Consider the following 26853-nt stretch of genomic DNA (forward strand, 5'->3'; position numbering starts at 1 on the left):
ATATATGACCCCTAGTTGTAGATTCTCCCAGAAGGGAAACATCCACTCCATTCCCATCCTGACAAGGCCTCTTAGGATCTTATACAGTTCAATCAAATTGCCAGCTATCTTCCTAACTTCAGCGGACATAAGGCCAGTTTATACTGTCCAGGTAGGGAAGAGTTAATCAAATCTGATAACAGCAGGTTAAATGTGATTAAGCACAATGCCTTTAAGATTTTCTGAATGGAATCATGATTTATCTATCCTCTGAGTAAATACTACTCAAAGCTATATTTCACAATGTTTCTTGTCCCATAGGACAGAGCAGATTACACATTTTCAATGTTTCCCAGAATTTACTTAGTCAAAGATTGATGATTAGCTGATGCCTGCACTTGGGAGGAAGCTTCCCACATATTTATCACTGGAACAAGGATAAATTTTCCTTCTTTAAATTTAAGAAAAATATCAATCTTTTGGTCACACAGTCCGGAAGGATACATTTTCCCTTGACCTGACTGACAATACCATCCTGAGTAGGATGGAAGCCTATTAAGCTAATTGAAAGACTGAAAAGGTGAACCAGTGGAGTAATATTAAACTTTGCTTGGAACTCCATCATCTTTGCATTCATAACAATGAAAGGCCAAGACTGAAGAAGTACAAAGGATCGGTATTCTGCACAATTTTTCAATTTTCTAAACAGTTCTCTCAATGCCTTAGGCATCTGTGTTTTGACCAGTACAACTACTAACCACTACTCCTAGCAACAGCCTTGACTTCATATTGCAGAAGTAAACACTGTATACACCATTATTCCTTGATTGTTAATCAGTCTATAATAGAACACTCAAAATTCAGAAGGTATTAAGCTTCAAGAAAAGACCATTTTCCCAGTTGAGAAACAAGACTTCTTGACCTCAACCTACCCTTGTTTATCCAACCCCGTCAATCCAACAATCTACTCTTTTGTCCCATGTTTATCTAACTTCTCTCACAGAGAACCAATGTTATTTGTCTCAACTACTCCTTGCAGTTCCAGTCTAACTACTCTAGCTAAAGAAGTTTCTCCTGAATCCCTCATTGCACTGCTTAGTGAGTATTCTGTATCGTCAACTTTTAGTGTTTTTCTTCCCCATAAGTGGATACAGCTTCTGTACATCCATCTTTTGAAACCTTTCCATAAACACAAAGACCTCTAACAAGTCTCACCTAGCTTATTCAATCTTTTATGATAGACGAGTTCTCATAATGACTTGATATTTATAAATCCCTTATTACACTTTCACAAATACCTCTCAGTATTATGGAGAGTAGAACTGGGCATAATGCACTAAACAAAGTTCTGTACAAATTGAACACGAGTTGTATCCCTCAAAAAAAAATGAACTTCTGTGATTTGTTTATTAGCCATGGCTCTACCTTTGGTGGCATGTAACCCTACTTTCTGATCCGTCTGCTGCTCTGTCCTATTTAGATTCTTATTTTGCAAGTTATATTTGATCTCTTTATTCTTCTTGCCAAAACTACCTATATTGAAATTAATTTGCAGGTTACACAGTCATTTTGTGGGTTTATTAATGGCTTCCTGAAATGTTTCATTATTTTCTTCAGTATTAACAATAATCCACTCGTTGAAATAGTATTTTCAGTTATTCGTCCAGATTGCAACAGTGGTCCCAGTACCACTCCTTGTGGAATATCACTTCTAAATGTCTGCTATTCCTTCTGCTACTTGTTCCCTCACCTTACATCACATCACCATGTTCTGAAACTCTCAGTTTATCAAAGATAATTTGTTTAATGCTTCAATTGCTCGATTCAAGTCTACTCCTCAAAAGAGTTCAATAAAGTTAATCAAGCAAGAACTTTACTTCTTAAATGTGTGGTGACTACTTTTGATCATTTATTTGATTTTCAGATGCTTTTCCTTTACACCATTCAGTAAAGATTTCATGAACAGTCATATCACTGATGTTAAGCTAATCTGTATACTTCTTTGGATTTGTTCAACATTCCTTCTTTATAAACACATTAGTAGTCCAACAGTCCTCCGACATCATTCCATTTTCTGAATAATTATATATAATTTCTCTCGTCGTCAACTTCAATTCTTAAGTATGTGCAAATGCAATTTATTTCAACCAGTGCTTATTTCCTCTCTAATTTGATCAATTATCCTCCTCTTTCAATTTTAAATTTTTTAAACTTCTTCAAATTTACATCAACTTGTTAGAAGCTGCTTTTGTGATACTTCTTAATAAAACATTCTCTGCTCGGCACAATTTCTCTCATTTTCTTTTTTCAATTTCCAACAGACTGATCAGTCCATCATTGATAGAGCAAAAGATGTAATGAATGTGGAACCAAGATGTCTTCAACTCTTTTGTTACATAGAAGTAGCCATTATATCATGGCCTGGAGATTCAGACAGAAGGATCTCGATTTGTTTAGTATTTCTGAGCACTGAACTGAACTGACAAAGAAGAAAGATCTGAACTTCATTGAGGGAGGGATAATTAAAGATTACTTGGTCACAGTGGGTAGTCTTTTAGGTAAGAAGTTAATGAATGGTTATAATTTGCACGAACTTGAATGAGTTTATTGTGCAACAAAATTCTGTCAATTTCTTATTTGAAATTAACAACTAACCCAGCATCAATTGGTGCTTGTGGTAGAAAGTTCCACATTTTCCACCCTCCATGGAAGTACTTCCTATTTTCACTGGCTATAGACCATCGAATTCAGTTCCAATCTCCCCAACCATCAGAAATAATTCTCTCTGTGAAGCCTATCAGTTCACTATAATATCTTGGAACTATCAAATTACCTTGTAATGTTCTAAATTCCAGGAAATTCACCCTAAAATGTGTATCCTCTTCTTATTAACAACTCTTGAAATCCAAGGACCATTCTGGTAAATTACTGTTGCACTCTGCTCAAGTTCAGCATATCCTTTCCCAGATGTGGTACCGATAAACTGTTACAGCCCTTCAGGGTGGTCTAACGAGGGCTTTGTATTACTGTAGCATTAACTTTTATCTCTGTGCCTTTCATTTCCCAATGGATAATGACCTGCATTTCTCCCCATTTGATAATTTTCTGTACTTGCCCATATTATGTTTAACCATCTCTCAAGGTGGAGGTCTATGCGTTTTTGGACTTCAATTGCTTCTAGCATTTCACTATTGAGATAGTACTCTGTTCTGCCCTTTTAGGTCCAAAGTGAATGACCTTACACTGACCTACACTTAAATCCATTTGTCGCACTCTTGCTTATTCTCACAATCCAGCTTTATCTCTTTGTAATGCAATACTTACACCTGTACAAATAACAAAGACTGTTATAGTTGAGCCATTGGTAAAGTTGAATATGAGTCTTTCTATTTTATCATCTGAGTCTTTATAAATACAGTAATCACATCCTACCAATTTGAGTCTCTTCCCATTATCTTACTACTCTGTCAATTTCCTACTCAAGTAGTAAATTGCCTTTAATTCCATGAGCTTCAACTTCAATAAACAGTTTCTTTATGAGACTTTATCAAAAAACTTTTGGAAGACCAAATAAGTTAAATCCAGCAACATTGTCCTATCTACCACTTTAATCGGAAAATTTAATTATGTTTGTCAGACAAGATCTATTATTTATAAATCCATGATGGTTCTCTTTCTTGATCATCTGAAATCTTCCATAGATTAGATCATGTTTATTCTAGCCTGTTGCTCATACTCGCCACTCAACTATGCTTCCTTGTTGCCCTGTGGGTTCAATCATCCAGGAGGCCCGACTGCTCTGGCTGTCCTGGTAAGTACAATGAGCTGCAATTGGCAGCAAGGTCTGAAGCCCCTTGGGGACTGAGGTCCCAGTCTTATGCAGCCCTGGCAGCCTTATGACAGCTATCTGCTATCTAAAGCCTCTGAACTGCCTTTAATGCATTTTAAGACTGTTGAAATGAATTTGAAAAACAAGAAAAAAATTATGTATAAAAAAAACTTAATACTACTTTATATACTAGGAATTAATTTTAAAAAATAAGATTGTGAAAGGAAAACAAAATCATAGCACTTACCAGCACTTTTTCAATCAATATCAGTAAACTACATAAATGAAAGAAGTCATGCTACATATTGCAGCTATCTCTGACATACTGTAAAACTAAGGGCATGGATATGAAATACATCTGGCTCCTTAGCACAGGATATCTGTGTTCAGTGGCTGGTCTCAGTGCCAAGAGCAGCAGTGGAGGAGGAGGTGAGATCCCAGTTCAGTTCTGACTTTACGTCACAACATGCGAGTGCAGAAGTCAGGAGTGAGTTAAATCATACACTGCAATTGAACACAATTGAACTGCCAGTTGAAGATCAGAACATTCCAGCCCATTGTGTTCAGTCTTGCTATTCTTAATTTTAAACCTCAGTGATCTTCCAAATTCAAATATCAGATTCAAAAACAGAATGCTGGAATAACTCAGTGGGTGAAACAGACAAAAGTGTAAGTTGACGTGTCAAGTTGAGACCCTGCTTCAGGACTGAGAGGGAACAGGAGAGATCGCTAGTACATAGTACTATGTAGGAAAGTGGGACAGAAGCTCCTGGCATCTTGTGGCCTCCTCCACATTGATGAAAACAAGCATAGACTAGGCGATCATTTTGCAGAGCATCTACATTCTGTCTGCAACAGCCATCTTGAGCTTCAGCTGCATGTCATTTTAACTCTCCTTCCCATTCCCATGCTTGTCTGACTGTCCTCAGCCTTCTCCATTGCTACAAAGAGGCTAAACACAAATTGGAAGAAAAATATCTCATGTTACACTTGGGTAGCTAACAACCCAATGGTAGGAACATCGAATTTTCAGTTTCGGGTAACCCCCGGTGATTTCCTCCCATACATATTCAGCTGTCCACCTGGTATTCTTCTCCCTATGTTCATTCCTTCAATCCCCTCCCCCTGGTTCCATCTGCCCATCATCTCCTCCCTATCTGGTTCCACCTATCACCTCCCAACACCTGTCCCACCCCACTATTCCCCTCTCCCCCCACCTCTCACTCCCCAGTTACTGCTATATACTGTCAACCTTTCCAGTTTCCTATCAGTCCAGATGCAGGGTCTTGACCCGAAACTTCAACTTACATCTTTTGCCTCCACAGACGCTGCTTGACCCGTTGAGTTCTTCCGGTGTCCAGATTCCAGCACCTGCAGTCTTTTTTGTCCTCAGATACCAGGTTACTTGGCCTATAATTGTCTTCTCCCATCCCCAACACCTCCTTCAGATGACAGACTTACATTCACAGTTTTCCATTTTAATAAAAAGTTTTCCTGAACTGAAGAACTTCAGAATTTTGTAGATGGGAAACATGAAAAGTTCTGTTCTTCTTGTGTTGACTTTGACTTTCTTTGCAAGTTTCTTTCCATATTCCCATTTTAGTAGCTCTCACTACCCATTTATCATACTTTACTACTTCTTTGTACTTTCACTATATATTTTATTTTAGTATTCCTATTAACCATCAAAATTTGTGCTATTTCTGCGCAAGCTGGCAACACAAATTAATTTTTCACACTAATCTCTATATATAAAAGCTTCTTCCTCTCTGCCAGATTTCTGAACAGTCCATGAACACTACCTCATTATTCCTCTTTTGTACTATTTATTTTTGTGACTTATAGTAATTTTTATGTCTTTATTTCTTGCACTGTACTGCTGCCGCAAAACAACAAATTTCAAGACATGTTGGTGACAATAAACCTGATTCTGATCAACTAATTCCAGAATCATTTAAATGACCTCACAAACTTAGAACAAATTGAATAATGAGGAAAGTATTTCGCACAAAGAAACACTCACTTAAACACTGGCCTGGAATGCACTTACCTTTGCCTCATGGTTCAGAAGAGAATCACTGACCATGTTCTTCCCTGTGGGTCACTGCACTCCTGACCTCTGCTGGCCCTGGTAGAGTGGCCTCAAGGAAACTGGGAGCTACGTGACGTCAAAAGACAAATGCCACCATCAGGCAACTGAGGGGGGAGGGAGTGGAAAATCCTCAAGCATATGCCAACTTGAAAATAATTCTGGCCATTATTTAATCATTGGGCACTAAAGCAGACAGTTTACTGCTTAAAAACATAAATCAAATAAATGAAGCTCCAACTGAAATCTTATAAAGCTTTATCAATGTAGTTTTGAATGAGATGACTGGAGCTCATCAAGTTTAATTATATTTATTGTTATAAAAGAGAAATACAGGCTAGGAATTATGAACCACTTAAGAATTGGCAAATTGGAAAATGAACAGTTTCAGAATACAAATTAAAATTCATCCAAAGTGAATGAAGCCCATCCAATGGAATCAGAAAGGATTTAGAAGAAACTGATAACTTTTTATTTATCAACTAGAATTGTTTTAAGAGGTGACCATGGTAATGAGTGAGATGTATTCAGCAGCTATATTTCACTTGTTGACCATCTGTGTTTTACAAGGATATCAAAATTTTCTGTTTCTATATCTCTATTGTCCATGTCAATCATCATGAAGCACATTAAGGATGTATTCATAGGTACTGTATATACATATTATACGAGTTCAAGTGATTGCTTTTGAAGAAACAAGTATAATATATATATATACACACACATATGTCAGGTGAAAAGCAGTGGATATGTGTGTACCTTCAGCATCACTCAGCTACCCAATAGATGCTTTGACTTTGTTGTCATGGTGCTGCCCTATCCAGGTGCTCAAGGAAATAAAAGATGTTGACCAGGTAGATAGAAATACCTATCTACCTGCCATAACTTGTAAATAATCTGCTGAGGTTGAGAAGGACGGACAGATTTTCCTAATTTTATGACAGGTTTGCATCTTTAGGATTGCCATATCTTATCTTATACATATAACTTCACAGAAGGAAATCTTTCAGCCCATCAGATCCATATTGGATCCCACAGGAGCAATCCCATTTGCCTAATTCCCCCTCACTTCCCTGCAATTTATTATTCCCTGCAACCCTCAAGGGAGACATGCGGGGCATTTTTTTTTTGCACTGAATGGTAGGTGCCTGGAATGCGCTGCCATGGTGGTAGTGGAGGCAAATAAATATATGTCTCCACTAGAGGTGTTTAAGAGGCTCTTAGATAGGAACATGAATATGCAGAGAATGGAGGGATATGGATTTGTGTAGGCAGAAGGGGCTCGTTCAATTAGGCATTTAATTACTAGTTAATTAGTTCAGTATAACATCCTGGGCTGAAGGGCCTATTCCTGTGCTGTACTGTTCTATGTTCCAATTTATTCTTTCTCACACATGCCCATCAACTCCCATTTGATTCTTTTCTGCCATTAACCTACATTAAGAGGTATTCATCTACCAGATTTACTAAATACTAGAGTGTGAATATTGAGCAAACCAAAAACTGCAGACAGAAGCCAAAATGGTCTGCCACCAGACACTAAGAATGGGAAGAGCATAAGAAGAGCGCCTTCAATGAATGAAGGAGGGTGGATAGGCAAAGCAGTGAGAAATGTAGAAGGGAAACAAGAAGATTTTTGTGTTGGACAGTGTTTCTCTGTAACTGGAGAAGAAAGAGGGAAAGGAAAATTAGAGAGGTTACCTTAATCTATTTGCATAATGACTGACAATGGCTCCACAAGAAATTTGGAAAAAGACATTTCAAAAAACTTCCATTGGCTTTTAGATTTACATATTTGGATACCTAGAAATATCTAACAAGGGAATTAATTAATGAAAATGTGGAATTTAAATCTTCTTGTCAATGGAAACTAAGTACTAACAATTGACAACTTCCTCTAAGGAAGAGGAGCAACATAATTTCATCAACAGTCTTTGTTCTCTGTACTTTTGCCTAAAAACAAAGATCTTTCTATGGAGCTAAATGAGAGATGACTAATTTAAAGAATTTATTACACTTAATGAGATCTGAATATATAATGTAAACGTGCCAAGAAATTAAAGCTGGAAGTTAGCGTGAAAGAATATAAAGTGATGCATGCTGGTACAGGAAATTTGAAAATTATGCACATTTAAAAATTCAAGAGGCTTTGCAAGGATGCTAGAATCCAAATGAAAAATTAATTAGGTAATTAACTTCAGTATTACAGGTAATAAAATTAAATGAGTATAAAGCATCATTTTGTCAGTAGATAACACCCAAGAAAAGACATCCCATTGTTCAAGCAACATAAAGGGATCGCTCTGCAATTTTTATTCAAGTCTGAAAGCACACCAGGCGACAATTTTTCATTTCTCAGTACTTTAGCAATGTCTCTTGTTGTTTTAATAAAGCTATACACACTGTCAAAGGGGATCGTTTTAATTTTGTCTCCTTTCAAAAACAAGCAAAAGCAATTCAAAAAATAGGCATCAATTTTAGCCAATTGATGCTTGTCAAACTTATGTACAGTTGGATATGAAAAAATTTATAACTGCTGTATAAATTTTGATGAACAAAAACACTTAATCAGTGTCTGCTCATAAAAAGAAATCACAAAATGAAATTGACAAAATAAAAGCAATGATCAAAAGCAAGGCAAGTTGGAATGAAATTCAGTTTAATGGATGATGTGACTGAATGTTCTCAACTATATAATTATGGTCCACAGAAACAAGTGATTGGAAGTCAGCATGAAAGGTTGAAAAGTTGATGCTTTCCCCCATGCTTCTAAGTAGCATGTACTTTAATTATATCAATGCTATGGTTTGCAAAATTAGGAAGAACTGCAACATAAATAATTTGTTTGTTCCTAATGTAAGTGATTTTTGTTGACTTCCCAATCTGACCTGATCCAACTACCAAAGGCAGTGTGCATCAATTAGTAAATCTTTTGTTAGTTAGTTAAATCAACTTCAAGCTGAGTTCTTCTTTCCACCCACATCCTTGTTCTAAACTATATTCACAATTATCCACAATATTTTTAACATCTGGAACTACGATGGAATGCATTTTGTACAATAAATTGGATTGTAGAAAAATATACAAGGCAAATATATTTTTGTAATCTAGTCAGTATGTTGTGTATAAATATTAATGCACTGAAAACAATTGTTTTGACGATGAATTTGAAATGTAGTTATTTGAAAGTGGCAATTCATTTTAATATGTATATAAACAGGTCTTTCAAGGTTACTACGCATTTTTACTCTACAACCATAATGAATTCAGATCAAAAGAAGAATTTTACAAGAGATAATTAGTTTGATATTCAGTTGTTTCATACTGTTTAAATATGTGACCCCTATTCAATCTATTATATCGATCTAAGAAAATAAATTGTATTCTAAAGGATGCTTATTAGAATAGCTTGGAATTCAGAATACATTGCAAGTACTTTTGGTACTACTTGTTGCAATTTTTAAATTGATTTGATGAAGGGAGTTGGAATTTCACAAGAGAATATGTGAAGGTCCATTTGTCCATCCAGAGGCCCTTGGGTAAAAGATCTGAAGGGACACTGTGTTCAAAGCAAGACACTAAAGGGTTGTTTGTCATGGGGTCTCAGGCATCACTAACATTACATGGGTGAGCCAAGAGCATCCATCAATCCATCATTCCTTCACAGGCTCTTCACCGATTTTGTGAAGATTGAATGCCAGACCCCTTGCCCTCGTGACAAGTAATTCCTCAATATAATAAGGAAGAGAATGGGAGTCATATTCAGCAGAAGCCTTTGGGAATGCTGCAAAGTGAGTGGGCCACTCTGACTTTTCCCAGCTCCATATCAATCTCACCTGGGAAATATTGGTGGGGAGGGGTGAAGGCAATGCAAGGAGAGGGGAGATTGACAGGGAATGGGGAGGGTAAAAGAATGAGGAGGGACAGCCTGGAGTATTTTTAAACCTTGCCTATGGACAAGGAATTTCATATTTGTGTCTGTCTATTCTACACTGACAATAAAGATAAATCTTGTTAATTCTCATGATCTATAATTTTCATTCCTTTGACAACCTGCACCAAATGTTTCCTTATGTCCTTCTGTATGTCAAAACAAATTCAGTCTCAAAGTTTTGTTCATAACATAATACAGAGAAGTCTGGATCACTCTTCATGGACTATTTGTGTCTCTGGCCACATGATCTTTTCATTCTCTCCCGTTTTTGCTTCCTTCGGGAATGATCATTACATGCCAGGGTGGTTGGTATCCACATTGGGCCAATCATTAGATTGGCTTGCCTTTCCTTAATGGCAGTAAATAGTGGGCTGAATCCAGCTCAAAGTTCCAAAGGGAATTGCCAGCAATCAGCTATTTGCACCTCACCACCTTTAAGACTTCTGTGTTTGACTGCATGTTTTTGGTTTGCTGCACACCTTACTATCCACTGCTGTTAGACTCACTGTTCAGCCCAGCAGCCTGCTGTTAAAGGTTGTCCAGATACACATTGTAGCCAGCCCTCAGCTTAATGCCAGGGATAATGCCCCTAGTCCTGCACCGGATAAGTGATGTACTTAGGTTACTTGATTTTACTGGTTTTAGTTGTTTACATAGAACAGTACAGCACAGAACAGGCCCTTCGGCCCACAATGTTGTGCTGACATAGCTAATCCCTCCTACCTACAGAATGCCCACATCCCTCCATTTTCCTCTCATTCATGTGCCCATCCAAGCCCCTCTTAAAAGCCCCCTATGAATTTGCCTCCACCACCCTATCAGGCAATGCATTCCAGACATCCACCTCTCTGAGTAAAAAACTTACCCCTCGTCTGTTCTGAACCTACCCCCCTCACCTTAAATGCATGCCCTCTGTATTTGTTAGTGTTTTAATGAGCTTTTTATGATACTTTAAATTTTTAAAATAACTTTTTTTTTTGAAGTATTTAAATCTATTTGAATCACTCCTAAATACCTCTTTCAATCAGAGATGTGTACAAACAGTTTGAAAGCCCCTGGTTAAACACTATCAGGTTTTGTGAGAGAGGGGCCTTGCCAGTATAACACCCAAGGCCCACTCACTGTTTCGATCCACTCACTTCATTGGTTCCTATCAAGTGCAGTGTCAGGTCATCTGACTATCCATACCCAGTAACCATAACTACGGATGACAAATCTGGTCAGCGGGCTGGGTCCAGGACCACCTGATAGAAATCACTTGTTCAGGATCACATATCATAGAACTTATACTGGTGCGATCCATATATTAGTAGATTAATAAAATCTGTAACAAGCCTTGCAGCATTGCGGGTGTCCAACCCCTCTCCTCTTACATCCAACAATACAATTATCGTTTCCTATTCCCCCATTATCAAATTTCTAGGAGTTACCATCGATCAGAACTTAAGTGGACCAAAAACATGAATACTGTAGCTACACCTGCACACAAGAGGGCATGTGTGCTGTAGTGAGTGACTCACTAAAGTCTCTGCACCATCTGAAAACATAAGTCAAAAGTGATGGATAATTAACATGCATAGAACAGTGCAGCATAAACACATCGTTTGGCATCATGTTCGTCAGCGATGAACATGATGCCAAATTAAACTAATCCCATCTAACTGCACATGATCCATATTCCTCAATACCCGACCTGTTCACATGTCTGTGTAAATGCCTCTTAAACGTTGCTATCATATCTGTTCCCACCACCTTCTCTGGCATTGCATTTCATTTCAGGCACCTACAACTCTGTGTAAGAAAACTTGCCTTTCAAATCTCCCTTCAACTCCCCCACCTTAAATCTATGCTCTCTGGTATTTGACATTTCCACCCTAGGAAAAAGAGTCTAGTTATCTACCCTATCTATGCATCTCATAATTTTATATACTTCAACCAGGTTGTCCCTCAGCCTCTGATGCCCCAGTGAAAACAATCCAAGTTTGACCAAGCTCTCTTTATAGCTAATCCATGGCAATATCCTATTGAACCTCTTCTGCACCCTCTCCAAACCCTCCACATCTTTCCTGTAATGTGGTGACCAGAAGTGCACACCATACTCCAAATGTGGCTGAACCAAGATTATATACAGCTGCAACACGATTTGCCAACTTTAATATTCACTGCCCCAACTGACGAAGGCAAGCATACTGTATGGTTCTTTATCACTCTGTCCACTTGTGTTACCACTTTCAGGGAGCTATGGACTTGCACCCTGAGATCCCTCTGTACATCAAAACTTCTAGGTGTCCTGCCATTAATTGGATACTTTTCTCTTACATTTGACACCCGAAAGTGCTACACCTGACACTTGCCCGGATTAACCTCCACCTGCCATTTCTCTGCCCATATTTTCAACTGATCTATAACCTGCCGTATCCTTTGACAAACTTCCTCACTATCCACAACTCTGTCAATTTTTCTGTCATCCACAAACTTACTAATCAGCTCATGTACATTTTATATCTATTACAAACAATATAGGTGATCCTTGCAGATAACCGCTGATCACAGACCTCCAGTCAGAATAACACCCCTCCACCACTACCCTCTGTTTTCTGTGGCCAAGCCAATTTTGAATCCAATCCACAAAATTGCCATGGATCCCATGTGCCTTCATCTTCTGGATCAGCCTACATTGAGGGCCTTGATGAATGCTTTACTGAAGTCCACGTAGACAACATCCACTGTCCTACCATCATCAATCATCTCCATCACCTCCTCAAAAAACTCAGATTCGTAAGACATGATCTTCTCCACACAAAGCCATGATGACTATCCCTATTAAGTCCATGCTTTTCCAAACATGAGTAAATCCTATCCCTAACAATTTTCTCCAATAATTTCCTTACCATTGATGTAAGGCTTACTGACATATAATTTGCTTGATTATCCCTATTGCCCTTCTTAAACAAAGGAACCAGATTTTCTATTTTCCAGTCCTCTGGGACCTCACCTGTAGCTAAAGAGGAGACAAAGATCTCTGTCAAAATATTTTCTATTTGCTTGAATATATACAGCTCCAACACCATGCATTAATCTGAATATTTTCTAGGACAAAGCAAGGTGTTTGATTGACTAACCATTCACCACTAATGTACTGTGGCTGCAAAATGCATCTTACCAAGGCTTCTCAACAGTACCTCCCAAAACTGAATCCTATACTACCTGGAAGAATAAATAGGTGCCTAGAAATCCTACCACTTGGAAGTTCTTTTCCAAGATGGCGCAGTATAAGTTCCATGATATTTGATTCTGAACATAGAAAATAATGACTTATATCAGAAAATATTTCTTCTGTCCCTTCATCCTCGCTAGGTCTTAAGTCCCTTCCCAACAGCACTGCTAGAGAATTCTTTTCACACAATTGCAACAGTTCACAAAAATGGTTCATCCCTACCTCTCAATTAGAGATGGACAATCAAGACAGTGCCCTGCATTGCAAATTAATTCAAAACAACCCAACTGATCCCTAAATAAGACAGTAGTCTCGATGTCAAACATTTCCAATATCAAAGTATTTCCTGCTATGAAAACCCTGATGGAAAGAGAATCCACTTAACCTCCCTATTCACTCGCCGTGGTGAATGTAAATTGATGATCCCTCATTACAAATGTGCCAGCAGAAATGTTGGTTTTCCCTGTTCGCTCTTCATATTTTTGAAACCTCTGATAAATCTCCCCTTAATCTCTTCTAACAGAAATAGTGCAGCTTTTCAAACGTCTCTTCTTAACAGTAATTTCCCTTCCTTGTATCTCTTCAATAATGGGGCACCCTCAGGTGCCTATTAAGTTCGAATCATAGCCTTTTCAATATTGATGTGATTCTTAACTCTGCCCATTAAATTTACATTTAACCACCAAATGCTTTCAAAGCTTTTCAGTAAATACTTTACTTTTAATTTAAGGCTGTTATCCATCAATATTGGAGGTACAGAATTTGTAAGTAGTTCTTATTGTACTAATAAATTGTAAAACTTAACACGATTTTACCACTTCAATGTTTGTTAAAGTGAAATGCAAATTTGCAACTTCAGCGTATTACTTTGCTGTTGATGAATATTAGCGGTTGGATATTTGGCTGACTTCAAGTCAGACCTGAGCAATAGAAATGAGCGGCAGAAGGCAGAAACTGCAGCTACAGGTGTACTGATGGACCGCCGTTACTCATGATTCGTGGTAATGATCTGGACTCTGAAATCCAATTTCTAAAATTGAAGTGACAACAAATTGGATAGATAGCCAAAACTGAGATGGATTAAGCAAACTATTAATGTATTAATAAACTTGCAGAATGAGCATATAATTGCAAAAATAAACTACAATAATAGTGAAAGCACGGTATTAGATATCAGAAATTAAAACAGGAGGTTGCTTCCTTCTGTATGCTGATTAATTGTCCTTGCATCCTTCTGTAAGTTATCAAATTGTCCTCCGCCATGTGCACCTGGATATGGTGATGGTGTGAGAAAATGACCTGGTAAAAGAAGAAAACAGAATGCTGGAAGATCTCAGGGGTCAAGCAGCATCGATGGGGGAAAAGCTGTAGGTCAACATTTCGGGTCAAGATCTTGCACTAGGACTGCGAGGGAAAAGGAAAGATTGCTGGTATATAGCAGTGGGGGGGGGGGGATGGGGAATGATGGGTGATAGAATGAACCAGATGGGGAGGGGATGATGAGCAAATGGAACCAGGTGGGGGGAGGGGATAGGAACAGTAAACAAAGGGAGAAGAAAACTACATGCACAGGTGAGTGCATGTGGGGGGAGAACACTAGGAATGGGGGTTTACCAAAAATCAGAAAAGTCAATGTTCGTACCATTGGGTTGTAAACTATCCGAGTGGATTATGAGATGTTGTTCTTCCCACTTGTCCCTCTGTAGAAATGGTAACCCCTACTTCCTGTGTTCTCCTCTCACACACACTTACCTTTCCACCTGGTTTTCTTCTCCCTCTGTTCACTTTTCCCACCCCACACCCACCTAGTTCTGTCCACACATCATCCCCTCAATAGTATGTTATCTGAGGAACTTTGGCTGAATTTCTGCCCCCTGTCCCCTTTGAATTGTGCTGAAGGATCTTCAGTATTCTTGTGAGCCTGTTGATTGTTTCTCCATATAAGATAGATACAAGATATTTATTCACATGTACATCGAAACACACAGTGAAATGCGTCTTCTTGCATCACTGAGAATGTGCTGGGGGCAGCCCGCAAGTGTCACCACACTTCTGGTGCCAACATAGCGTGCCCACAGCTCCTAACCTGTACGTCTTTGAAATGTGGGAGGAAACTAGAGCACCCGGAAGAAACCCACGCAGACACACGGGGAGAACGTACAAACTCCTTACAGAGCATTAAAGCACTCCCAAAGGAGTGCAGTAGTACAGATCAAGTTCAGCTGTTTTAATTGTTTCCAAATCTCCAAGCTAAACCAAGATTACACAAAATTCCACTTAAGAATATAATGAAATAGGCTCCCCAAATCAAAACGTGGATTACCTAATACTGGAAACCATCAACCAGATAATGTGGATAAAATCACTTCTTGTTAGAATGTCCTTTATTTTAATTTCCTTTCACTGGAATGTGGTCATTGTGAGAACTACCATATGTATCACAGAATAATGTGGGACATACAGCGCTAAAATTGGTCATACATCCAGGTCAGTCATTTGAAGGAGCAACAAACAATGTCCTGGAGGAACTCAATTGGTTGATTTACGACTGATGCAGAGTTTCAACCTGAAGCGTCAACGATTCCTTTCCTCTCACAGATGCTGCTTGACCTGCCGAATTCCTCCAGCAGATCGTTTGTTGCTCCAGATTCTAGCATCTGCTGTCTCGTGTCTCCAGTCCTTTGAAGGTTTTATCATCACTCAAATCTTTTTTTTCCCTCTATCATCATAACCTTCATCCTCTTCTCCCTCATTTGATCATCAAGACTTTGTTGAACAGATCAAAAACTATTTGCTTTCAGCACTTTCCATGGAAGAGAGTTTTATAGAATCTGGATTTTAAAAAATCTTTTCTCCTCATTTGATTTCATGGCATCAGATTTATATCAAAGGCCCTTTGTTATGTTCTTAAACATTTGATAATTTTACAGACCCTTGTTAGGTTTTCCCTCAGATCTCTCTTTTAAAGGGAAGGCAGACCCAACATGTTCATCCCTCCCATCTCGATGTAAACTGGCAACATTCTTGAAGACATTTTTAATACCGTTTAGTGTGTCCTGGTTCTTTTTATAAATCTAGGATATGTACCTTAGGAACTACAAAGCCAAGATGTTATAAAAAGTAATTATATTCTCTGCATCAATAGTTGAACAAATCTTACATTCTGTGACCAATACGTACCGCAACCAATCAGTACATCTCCCAGCTAATAGACAAATAATTGTGTTAATTTGTTTTATCCAGCTAAACAAAAAATTCACTGTCTTCCTCATTTCCAAATTAACATGACAGCTACATTTGATAGCAACCAAATATGGGCCCATGGATTGCAATTTAAACGAGGATGAGCTCTCCAGTCAGCTCATCCATTTGACAAAAATTACAGCCGGTCTTTAACCTTACTGCCACTTTCCTGCCTGATTCCTAATCTCCTGGTTTCATTAGAGTTCAAGAGTCTACCTCAGGACTCAATGACTGAGCATATTTCCCCCCTCCCCCCCCCCAGTGTTTTGGGATAAAAACTTCCATTGATCCTCAAGTAGAAATCTTCCCTCATCTCAGTTCTAAAATATCTACCTCTCATCTTGAAACTCTCCACCCCATTCCCGCAATTCTAGACTTGCATGCAAGGGAAACAACCACCTACCACCCACTCTTTACGCTTGATTTCCTTCTCTACCTCTCTGCATGAGCCAGACATTTCATTTGAAGAATCAATTTAGTGGACTTTGATGTCACGTCTTTAAAGTGCAAGAATATCTGCCTTTCTGTATGAAGGTCATAAATATCACTAAAGTTATTCACATTTGGAGTTTCTCACCACGTAAACAATGCTGTTTTTCCCTTCTTCCTTTGCCAAGGTCAACAAATGAATCATCCAATGTCAATTCTCACCAACAACATTACCACTCTCAGCTACTCCTCCAGTCTGCACAACCGTCACCCACCTAACTATTTCTATTAATTGAGACTTCACAAATATTCCTTACTCATTTTTACACATTTAGCACTGTTGCAAGCTTCATTCCCATATTCACAGCTTGCACACACTGCCAGATATTCAGCTATGTGTTGGAACTTAAGGGATTCATGAACTACTATGTTTGCTTTCCTATTCATGCAAGGATGTAGCAATATGAGTGTCTGATGTTGAACCATAGATGGTAATGAGAAGACTCACAGTTTTATAGAACATCTGAGATTAAACCTACGTTTTGGAGAACTGGTGCTTGAGCTGGGATTGACACAAAGTTAGAGAAACTAGCTAATGAAACACTGAGAGCAAGGCCACAGACAGCTCTATCGTCTAAGACTAAGAGGAGAATGTTGATGGGGTGGCCCACAGATGAAGGATCTGCCTGAGGGGCTCAATTCAGCATTGAGGATGATGATCTCGGCAGCAGGAGTTTTCAGCAAGGAAGTTGTGGCCAGTTCTATGAGCACACTTATAGAATATAGAATGTGCTGTCTAAAAACCAATACTGTCATCTGAATCCTGCAGTAAAAAATATGACTGCAAGCATCTTGGCTTTGGATTAGTGTGTGAAGGACCATTGAACAGAAGAAACAAGAGCAGAGTAGGCTAACTGACTCTTCTTGCTTGCTCTGTCACTTAATAAGATCAAAGTTGATCCAATTTTGGCCTCAGCATCACTTACCCTCTCTCCCCAAACCTCCTGAACTCCTGTAGTTCAAATGTCTGTCAATTTCCAACATGTATATTCAATGACTCACCTCCACAGCTCTTTGGGGTGGAGAATTCCAAAGATACATGAAATTCTTCCTTATTTCTGTCTTGAATTGGTGACTCCTTATTCTGAAACTATGCCTTCTACTTCTAAATAATCTGATTAGGGGAAACGTCCTCTCTGTTCTCAACCTCCTTTATAATCTTATGTTTAAATAAGATCACCTCTCATTCTTCTAATCTCCAAAGTGCTAAGACCCAACCTGCTCAACCTCTCCATATACATCAACCCCTTCATCCCATGGATCAAGCTCATGAACCCCCTCTGCACTGCCTCAAAGTTAGGGTTTCACAGGCATTCAGTAATCTGTCCTCTTAACCGAGTGTTAATTGGTAATTAGTTTATTATTGCCACATATTGTCACAGGGCAGGCACGGTAGTGTAGCGGTTAGCGTAATGCTTTACAGCACCAGTGACCTGGGTTCAATTCCGGCCACCATCTGTAAGGAGTTTGTATGTTCTCCCCGTGACTGCATGGGTTTCCTCCGGGTGCTCCGATTTCCTCCCACATTCCAAAGACGTACGGGTTAGGAAGTTGTGGGCATGCTATGTTGGCACCAGAAGAGTGGCGAAACTTGCAGGCTGCCCCCAGAACACTCTACACAAAAAAGATGCATTTTACTGTGTGTTTTGATGTACTTGTGATTAATAAAGATTCCTTATGTACTGAAGTACAGTGAAAATCTTTGTTTTGCATGCAATCCATACTGATCACTTCATCACATCAGCACAAGGCACAAGCAAGCAATAAGCGTCACTGAAACCTGCGGCAAGGCAGTGGCAGCAGCTCCACGGAAGCTGCTGTCCACTCTCAGTCAGGCAAAGTTCTTCCCCCCACCCCTGGTCTCGCTATTGCTGCCAGTCCAGACTGTTGCCACCCATGCTGAGATGCTGCAGTGTGAAGCTGAGACTTCCAGGCCTAGAGCTACTCAATGTTGTCCTCCAGGGCCATCTTCAGTCTCCTCCACTGGTCTTGCTACAAACCCATGACCTCCACCAGCTAGAAGGACAAGGGCAGCAAAAGCATGGGGGCACCACCACCTGGAAGTTGCCTTCCAAGCCTCACAACATCCTGACTTGGAAATATATCAAAATCCTGGAACTCTCTCCCTAACAGCATTGTTGGCTGCAGCTGTTCAATAAGGCAGCTCATGACCACCTTCTCAAGGGCAACCAGGGACAGGCAATTAAATTCTGGCTCAGCCTAGAAACCTTACATCCCTTGAATGAATATAAAAAAAAGAGCACTGCAGAGATGTATCGGCAGAGGCAAAGGAACACAGAAAATAGGTGCTAAGGGAATGCACAAGAATGATTAGTTTAATTTTGCATTAAGGTACCTTTGACAAAAGTCACAGACGAATGCCTAAAGGAGCTGCAACAAATTATTGTTTATACAGTGGTGTTACTTATGAAGACACCTCTTGTGAAACTCACAAATAGGTCAGTTAGGGAGAATCAGTGGAATACACTATGTGCAGAGTTCAACCTTCAGCAGCTTCTCAATAAAGTGAGTAATCCATTGTACCCTTTCACTTTATTCTGTAGCTTGGATACCTTCCATAGAAGAATATTCAAAGCAGAATCAAGTGCACCACATCTCCTTAAGTGATCAAGCTCAGTTGGCCGCTGTGACACATTGCTCAGACAATATTATACAGACCAACTTATTTGAGTTTAAATCAATCATTACCACATATAGAATGACCAAGAGCCACTTCATTACTTCTGGAAGTAAGTATGCTGCACACTAAGTATAAAAAATCACAACTAAGCAGAGAATGGTCTCCATTTCGACAGTAATGCATACATTTGAGTAATATTAATGTGCATATGCAGTTTTTTAACCATTTTTGATTTCTTCTGCACATCTCATACAAGTATAACTACATATTAATTTTTTGAGTAAATAACACAAAGTTTTCAAGGTTTAAACCTGTGCTTTTAAATATTTCAACATGAATTATATTAAGCTGCAGTGAATTAAAATATAACAAAGCATTTGGTTGAAAGACTTCTTCAACTGAAGTTTCTCCAATTTTAAGTCCAGGTGCTGTGGAACAACCCATGCCATATTGTTTTTGGTATTGGTTTACTACTGTCACTTGTACCGAGGTACAGTAAAAAGTGTGTCTTGCATACCGATCGTACAGATCAATTCATTACACAATGCAGTTACATTGAGTTAGTACAGAGTGCAGAGGTAGTACAGGTAAAACAACAACAGTACAGAGTAAAGTGTCACAGCTACAGAGGAAGTGCAGTGCAGATAGACAATAAGGTGCAAGGTCACAACAAGGTAGGTTGTGAGGTCAAGAGTCCATCTCATCGTATAATGGAACCGTTCAATAGTCTTATCACAGTGGGATAGAAGCTGTCCTTGAGCCTGGTGGTATGTGCCCTCAGCATTGCACCCCAATCCTCACACCAGGCACACAGTACAGATATTAGCAACCGGGTTTTGCTGTTTGCAGCCCGTGCATTGTGGTAATTTCCATTGATCCCAGGAAGATTGGTCTTATTGAGTTTCACTTGGAATACAACTTGAATTTAATATAAAATGTTCTAATTAACAGAGACATGGTGGGAACTGTTAGAGGGGGTAGAAGAGATTCCTCTTATGTATTTTTGTGTCCAGCATGAAACCAGAACTTAAAATGAGATCTGTTGTTGGTATTCTTAGATACAGACTGTTCCAGATAATTACCTATTTGTCAAATGTGTAAATGTTCTGCACAAACCAGAGGCCTATATTTTATCAAACTTGATTTAAAATAGGAGTGCAAATTCACTTAAAACCAAAGCTAATAAAGATCAATGATAAGGTGAAATCATGATTTATTTCTGCATGATTCTGAAATTGTTTTATTTTTTATAATTGTATCAGTCATTACATTAAGTTTTGGTTTCTTTAGTGTGGCATATTTTACATCAATTAAATTTACTAAATTGTTGACTACAAGTTGTGGTAAGATGAAAAACAATCAATGATTTCCCTGTTGCAACAGCTACCAATGGCTGGATGTAAGTAAGGGGTTAAAAACAGCATCTTTCTCGGTACGTACTATTTGTTTTACCCGGGAGTTATTGAAACCATGTGAAACAGCAAGACATCAATGTGGAAGGTGGACCCAAGCATTAATCGGGTGCAGTTAAATGGGCAGCTTCGCAAAACAATCAGGGTCTGCTTCAGCCAAGCAAGATGATGGGGAGTGTTAATTTGCCCCATCAGACAAGATCCCAGGGCTTTGTTTGAGTTTGTCACAAACTTTTTTCAGCTACACACTCATGGAGCCATGTACTGGAATTGGAAGATTGTAATTTTTATCTGTTCATTAACAGTGGAATTTTTCTGCACTAGTGACTGATGAGACTCTCAAAAACAACAGGAAGGTTTAGCAAAGGTGTGGAATCCTTTGTTATGCCAGGACCAAACAAGACACAAAGCCCTCCTTGACTATAAAGATGCGTCCCGCAAGAGAGTCCTTCAGAGCTTCTCCACAGGTTGGTTCGCGGCCAATGCCTGGCGACTGTCAAGCCCCTTCACGTTTTGCTGAAGTACCCCAGGGCTCCCCTTCCGCAATAGACTGAGTGGCAGAGAATGCAACGTTGCTAAGTACTGGATGCCGATAAGTATCACTGACAACTGCATGCAAATGTTAGCTTAATTTTACCAGGGAAGTGTTAAGTGTGAGAGGGTTTGGGTTTTGGGTTTTTTTTAAATTTGGGTTAGATTAGATTTGTGGCTGGAGCTGTAGTTTGCTTTGTGTTTAGCTGTGTTAAATAAAGTTACTCAAACTTTTTGTGAAATTGTGGTGTCTCTCATTACCGATTATATTGTTCGAAAGGAACCCAGAAGAACCTGAGTCCTGTTTTAATACACAAGTATACAGATGCTAATCATATTCATGCTTCTCTGAAATTCTTGTCAATGCCATTTTGACAAAAGTATTAATCCATTTATTTTAATGATCCATTAACTTAATAATGTCTCCGCTAAAATAGCATGCAAAGGAATTGCAGAAAAACATGCATGGTGAGTGAAAGAAAAAGATGGGTCACAGATCATTCTTTAGGATGAGGTCCTCAGTAAACAGCCACATCGAGGGGTAAATGTAAATTTTTAACTTTAAAGGGCATTATCTCAAAGCCAGTTTCCAGCACTACATTTCTCAGACTGAGACAGGTTGCTTTTAATATTTGGTGGTGATAGCGCCTGCAAAGTAATTGCATGTCAGTGCTGGAGAGTTTAATTTATAAATGAAGCTTTCCAACAGTGAAGGAAATTACCAACAACAATTTATTCATGCTGAAATAACAGGAATAAAGTTAGCTACTTTCCCACCAAGAAGACAACTTCAATAATGTGTTGTGAACTGTAGCTTTAATTTCAATTGTTGTTATTATTATTGTTTCCATACAAGTTAATACTAAAGGCCAACTTTATGGAGGCAAGATGCTTTCTTGTGAAAGATTTTTTAATTAAGCATTTTTGAATCTATTATTGCCAGGGCACTTGATGTCATGATCACCTTGGTTATGATTCTATTTCCGGAATAATAATTCTCTTAAAAATCAAACTTGCTTCATTTACATTTAACATTTCACCAAATGTCACCAAGTGAGTAATAGATTATTATCCGTGTAGGTTATATTCCACCCAGAACACCATAGCCAAGAGATCTTACGAGTCATTATATTATTTATTAGCTTCATCAGTGACTTTCCTTCTATCAGAAGGTCAGAATCAAGGGTGTTTGCTGATGATTGTACAATATTCAATTCCATTTGCAACTCCCCCGTGAATGAAATAGCCCATGGCTGCGTACAGCAAGACTTTGATAACATTCAGCATGGGCTGTTAAGTAACACTTATGTCACAAAAATTGCAAGGCAATGACCATCTTCAACAAGAGGGAGCCTAACCATCTACTCATAACATTCATTGACATTAACAACACAATAGTTCCCCACCCTGGATATTGACAACATCCTGGATAAAGCAGTCCATCATCTACCCTAAACTTTGATTTCATTCATTATTGGAGCACAATGGCTGCAGTATATACCATCTACAAAATGCATTGCAGCTGCTTGCCCAAGCTTTTGTGATGGCATATTCCAAACCCATGACCCCTCTTCCACCAAGAAAGACATGGGAACACCATCATCCAAGTGAAGCACCATCCTGACTTGGAAATAACTTTCGGGGCTTTCATCGTCGCTAGATCTAAATCCTGGAACCCCTTACGTAACGGCACCATGCAAGTTCCTTCACCCAAGGACTGTAGCAGTTCAAGAAGACAGCTCATCACTGCCTTCTCAAGAACAGTTAGGATGGGCAATAAATGCAAGCTTTCTCACTGACTCCAAAATCCCAGGAAGTGAAGAAATTAAAATAAAGCTAGAGATCAAAAAATAAATTGGAAGCATGTTTCAGCTGGATGGAACACCAGCTGTAATCTTAGAAGGTCACCGGCACCAATAGGTGATTTTTTTTTCCCAGAAATTTATTGCAGAAGTCTCAAGTAACTCCATGTTGAAGTGCACCATTCTGTCTTAATACATCTCTCTACGAAATAGAACCACCCGACAGAAGTTGTTACGGACTTTGACAAATTACTGTTGCTGTGAGTTCAACATTAAAAGAAAAAAAATCAATCTGAAGACATATAAATGACTGACATTAGGCTGCTGAACTGTAACTATAATACAATGCATGCTCACAGAGGCTGTATTCAGGCTTCATTATGGTCTGCTACCAGTGCATCTTATTACACAATAGATAAACTCAACAGTATGTAATACTGCCTCTCAACTCACAGTTCTCTTGTTGAATAACGAGACATCAGACATGACAAAACTGGAGAGTACATTTTTCTCAGTATATGCCAACAGTAGCAATGTCTGAGATTGTTAGCTTTACTGCACATTTCTGTGTGCAGTACTTTCTAGATGCTTATTCTAAGGGTGACTAAAGATAGCAATTTCTCACTGATAGAAGAGTCAATAACAGATTCTGTATCATGACAGTAGTAGGAGCCTGATTTATCATGCAGTTGACAGTTTCACTCACCTGTTGGCACAGATGGGTCTATGGATGGCTTTTCCCATGTGTTAATTTGCTCCCAGGTGAATCCATTGGTCCCAAGGGCCAAGATGTATCCACAGTTGCTATAATGTTCATCAAATGAGCAACTGCCTACAGAAACATAATTGAGAAAGTAACATGAGTAACAATATTTGCATGATTACCCATCCAGTCACATCAGTAGTCCTTTGCAACAACAGATATTAAGCTTCAAGTTCATTAACCACAAATGTGGACCTCAGGGCTTGGCAAACTTGATTAATAAACCTTAAAAAACATTTGGTTATTCTTTGTCTTTTAATAAATGATAACTGGCTTGGGTCCAAAAGATGGTGTCTATCCTGGGAGACGGATGAAAATGCGAAATACATAAAATCCAGTGATAATGATCAATGTAAGGCTTTCAATAGGGTACTCCAGTAGAGAAAAATTATACCGTGTGATGCAATTAAAATGATACTCTTTCAGTCCAGTGGAATTATCAGCACTTTCACTACCCAAACAAAAATATTTTATACAATAAAGTAATGCACAAATTTCCCAGTGCTAGTAAATGCAGAATATGAAATGCAGATCACACCCTGCAGTGAGTTTTGTTTTCCAGATGTTAAAACAATACCTGGCTTTAAGGTTATAGTTAACAACAGAATAGAATCATGAGCCACTGAAACTGATCCACTGTTATCGGACGAAGATTATGCATGCTTTGGTCTTTTGTACACCATACTTTAATCATACTTTGTAAACATAATTAAAATACTCAAGGTGCAGACCAAGGGAAAGGAACAACTTGCATTTATGTTACATCGTTTGGATTTATCATTCTCAGGACTTCAAAAAGGTTTTGTTTGCTGTAAAACATTTATGAAGTATAGTCACTGTTGTACTGTCAGGGAACGTGACACACAATATGTGCACACAAGGCTGCACAAACAGTAATAAAAACAAGAACATTTATTTTATTAACATTGGTTGAGAGATAAATATTAACCAAAACACTGGGGAGAATGCCCTTCAAATAGTGCGAAGAGACCTTTTATATTTCTCTGAGAAAACAGAAAGAACCTCATCTTAAAGTTCTTTCAAAGACTGACATCTTCAAAAGTGCAGCATTCTCCAAGTACCTCATGAAAGGTCAGCCTGGACTATCTGCTCAAATCTCCGGGTGGGAATTGAAACTGCAAACTTCTAGATTAATAACCATTAATCTAACAACAGGTTAATACAAAGCTCTGATATGGTATACAATATTAAAATCCTTTCTGATGACTGAGCTGACAGCTCCTTACACGACTGTGTAAATTTGAAGAAGAATCCAGCAACAATATTTCTCATATTTGTTTACAACAGAGGAGGGGAGATTTGGCCCAGCAGGTCTACACGGGCTGTGGAGTAAAGTCACCAATCTCATTCCTCCTCTTACTCCCTCTAGCCCATTCTCACTCACATGCCCATTAAATCCTGCCTGATTCTCCTATCATCCAGCAATACAATTAGCATGTCAATCAACATGTCTTGAGGAGGTGGGCAGAAACCAGAGGACCTGGTCAATCTCACCTAGTCCCAGGAAGTGCATGCAAACTCCATTTAGACAACACCTGAGGTCAGGATTGGTCCTAGGTCACTGAAGCTGTGAGGCTACAGTTCTACCTGTTGCACTACTATGCTACCCACAATAAACATTCTCAACATTATGTTCTAACGTTCTTAATGTTGGTTGTTTCCTGAGTGTGTAAGAGTCTCATTTTGAGATCCCCTGAGGAGCACTTGTATTATTTGCTTTCAGATCTAATACAATGTGTAACAAATCTATGATACTCATTTGAAGAGGTAACTAGATTAGTGAAGAGCACAACTGAAATCACTTCTTTTTTCCCCCAAGGCAATATGCAAATATTTTCTGGGTCAGATTATTAATGAGGACTAAGACTAATGGATAGATCAAAATTATCTAGAATGCTGAAAATTAACTTCAAGATATGAACAATGTAGTTGAGTCAAAATGTTTTTTTTCCAAATTGGTGAACTATAAGATCTGTCCTAGGTCTTCTATTGTTGAAATATGTATGAATAGTGTGGGGAATGGAATGAGTCATACTGTTATAAAATTTGTTAATGAATTAATTTTCAAAGATATAAATGATTTAGATTATTATAGACTGCAATTTACACACAGATAATGTCCAGGGGACATGGACATTGAATAGTTACCATTGTGCAATAAGTGATTGTGGACACTGCTGTGATTAAATTGCTAAGCTTTCAGCTCTATTTAGGTCAACAGTACAAATCAAATATTAATCTACTGAATCATCCAGAAAACATTCCATCAGCAGAAGTAAAAGAAATGAATTTGGGCATGATTGTTAATCATACCCTTCGTGCATCAAGTTAATAAGAAGTTACAATCAACAAGGAAATTCATGTACTTGGATGCCGTAAGAGACCATTGGGTTATTAATCGGAGTAAGTTAAAATAATGAAATACAACATTCCAGAATTTGAACTGTATGTCATTTTGGTGCTCTTTCACCATTTAATAAAGGCTTTCTGAAAACTACAGAGATGAGCAGCAGGCACGAGTCCTTATGGGTGAAATTAAGGAAAAAGTCTATGGCACATTTTAAAAAAAAATTATGGGATCTTGGTACATCTGCTAAGGCCAGCATTTATTGCCTATCCTTAAATCAACTTGAGAAGGTGGTGATGAATCATCAACATGTACGACAGCAGTCCATCTGGTGAAAGTACACTCCAATGTTAATGATAAGCCTTCGAGTCTGGATGATGTGCGTTGTGGAGGGGAATCTCCAGATGCTGGTGACTTTGTCCTTTGCCTCTCAAGCCTGCCCCACAATTCAATAAGATCATGACTGATCCTAAACCATGTCAGTCCCTCCTGATCCCCACAGTTCTTGATTACCAAAGCATCCAAAAATTACAGCCTTGAATAGACTTAGTGACTG

At 38.7% G+C, this 26853-nt stretch overlaps 1 protein-coding gene across 6 annotated transcripts in view; it reads right to left on the minus strand.

The window, feature by feature from the left end:
* Window positions 1–26853, minus strand: part of LOC127578729 (receptor-type tyrosine-protein phosphatase T) — a 935885-nt gene that overhangs the window by 650354 nt on the left and 258678 nt on the right. For all 6 annotated transcript variants that reach the window (XM_052031104.1, XM_052031103.1, XM_052031108.1 and 3 more), the window contains one exon: window positions 23873–23998. In XM_052031104.1, the coding sequence (XP_051887064.1) occupies window positions 23873–23998 (126 nt within the window). The remainder of the gene's footprint in view (window positions 1–23872; window positions 23999–26853) is intronic.

This window comes from Pristis pectinata, chromosome 16, assembly GCF_009764475.1.
Source record: "Pristis pectinata isolate sPriPec2 chromosome 16, sPriPec2.1.pri, whole genome shotgun sequence".
NCBI classification, from domain to species: Eukaryota; Metazoa; Chordata; class Chondrichthyes; order Rhinopristiformes; family Pristidae; genus Pristis; species Pristis pectinata.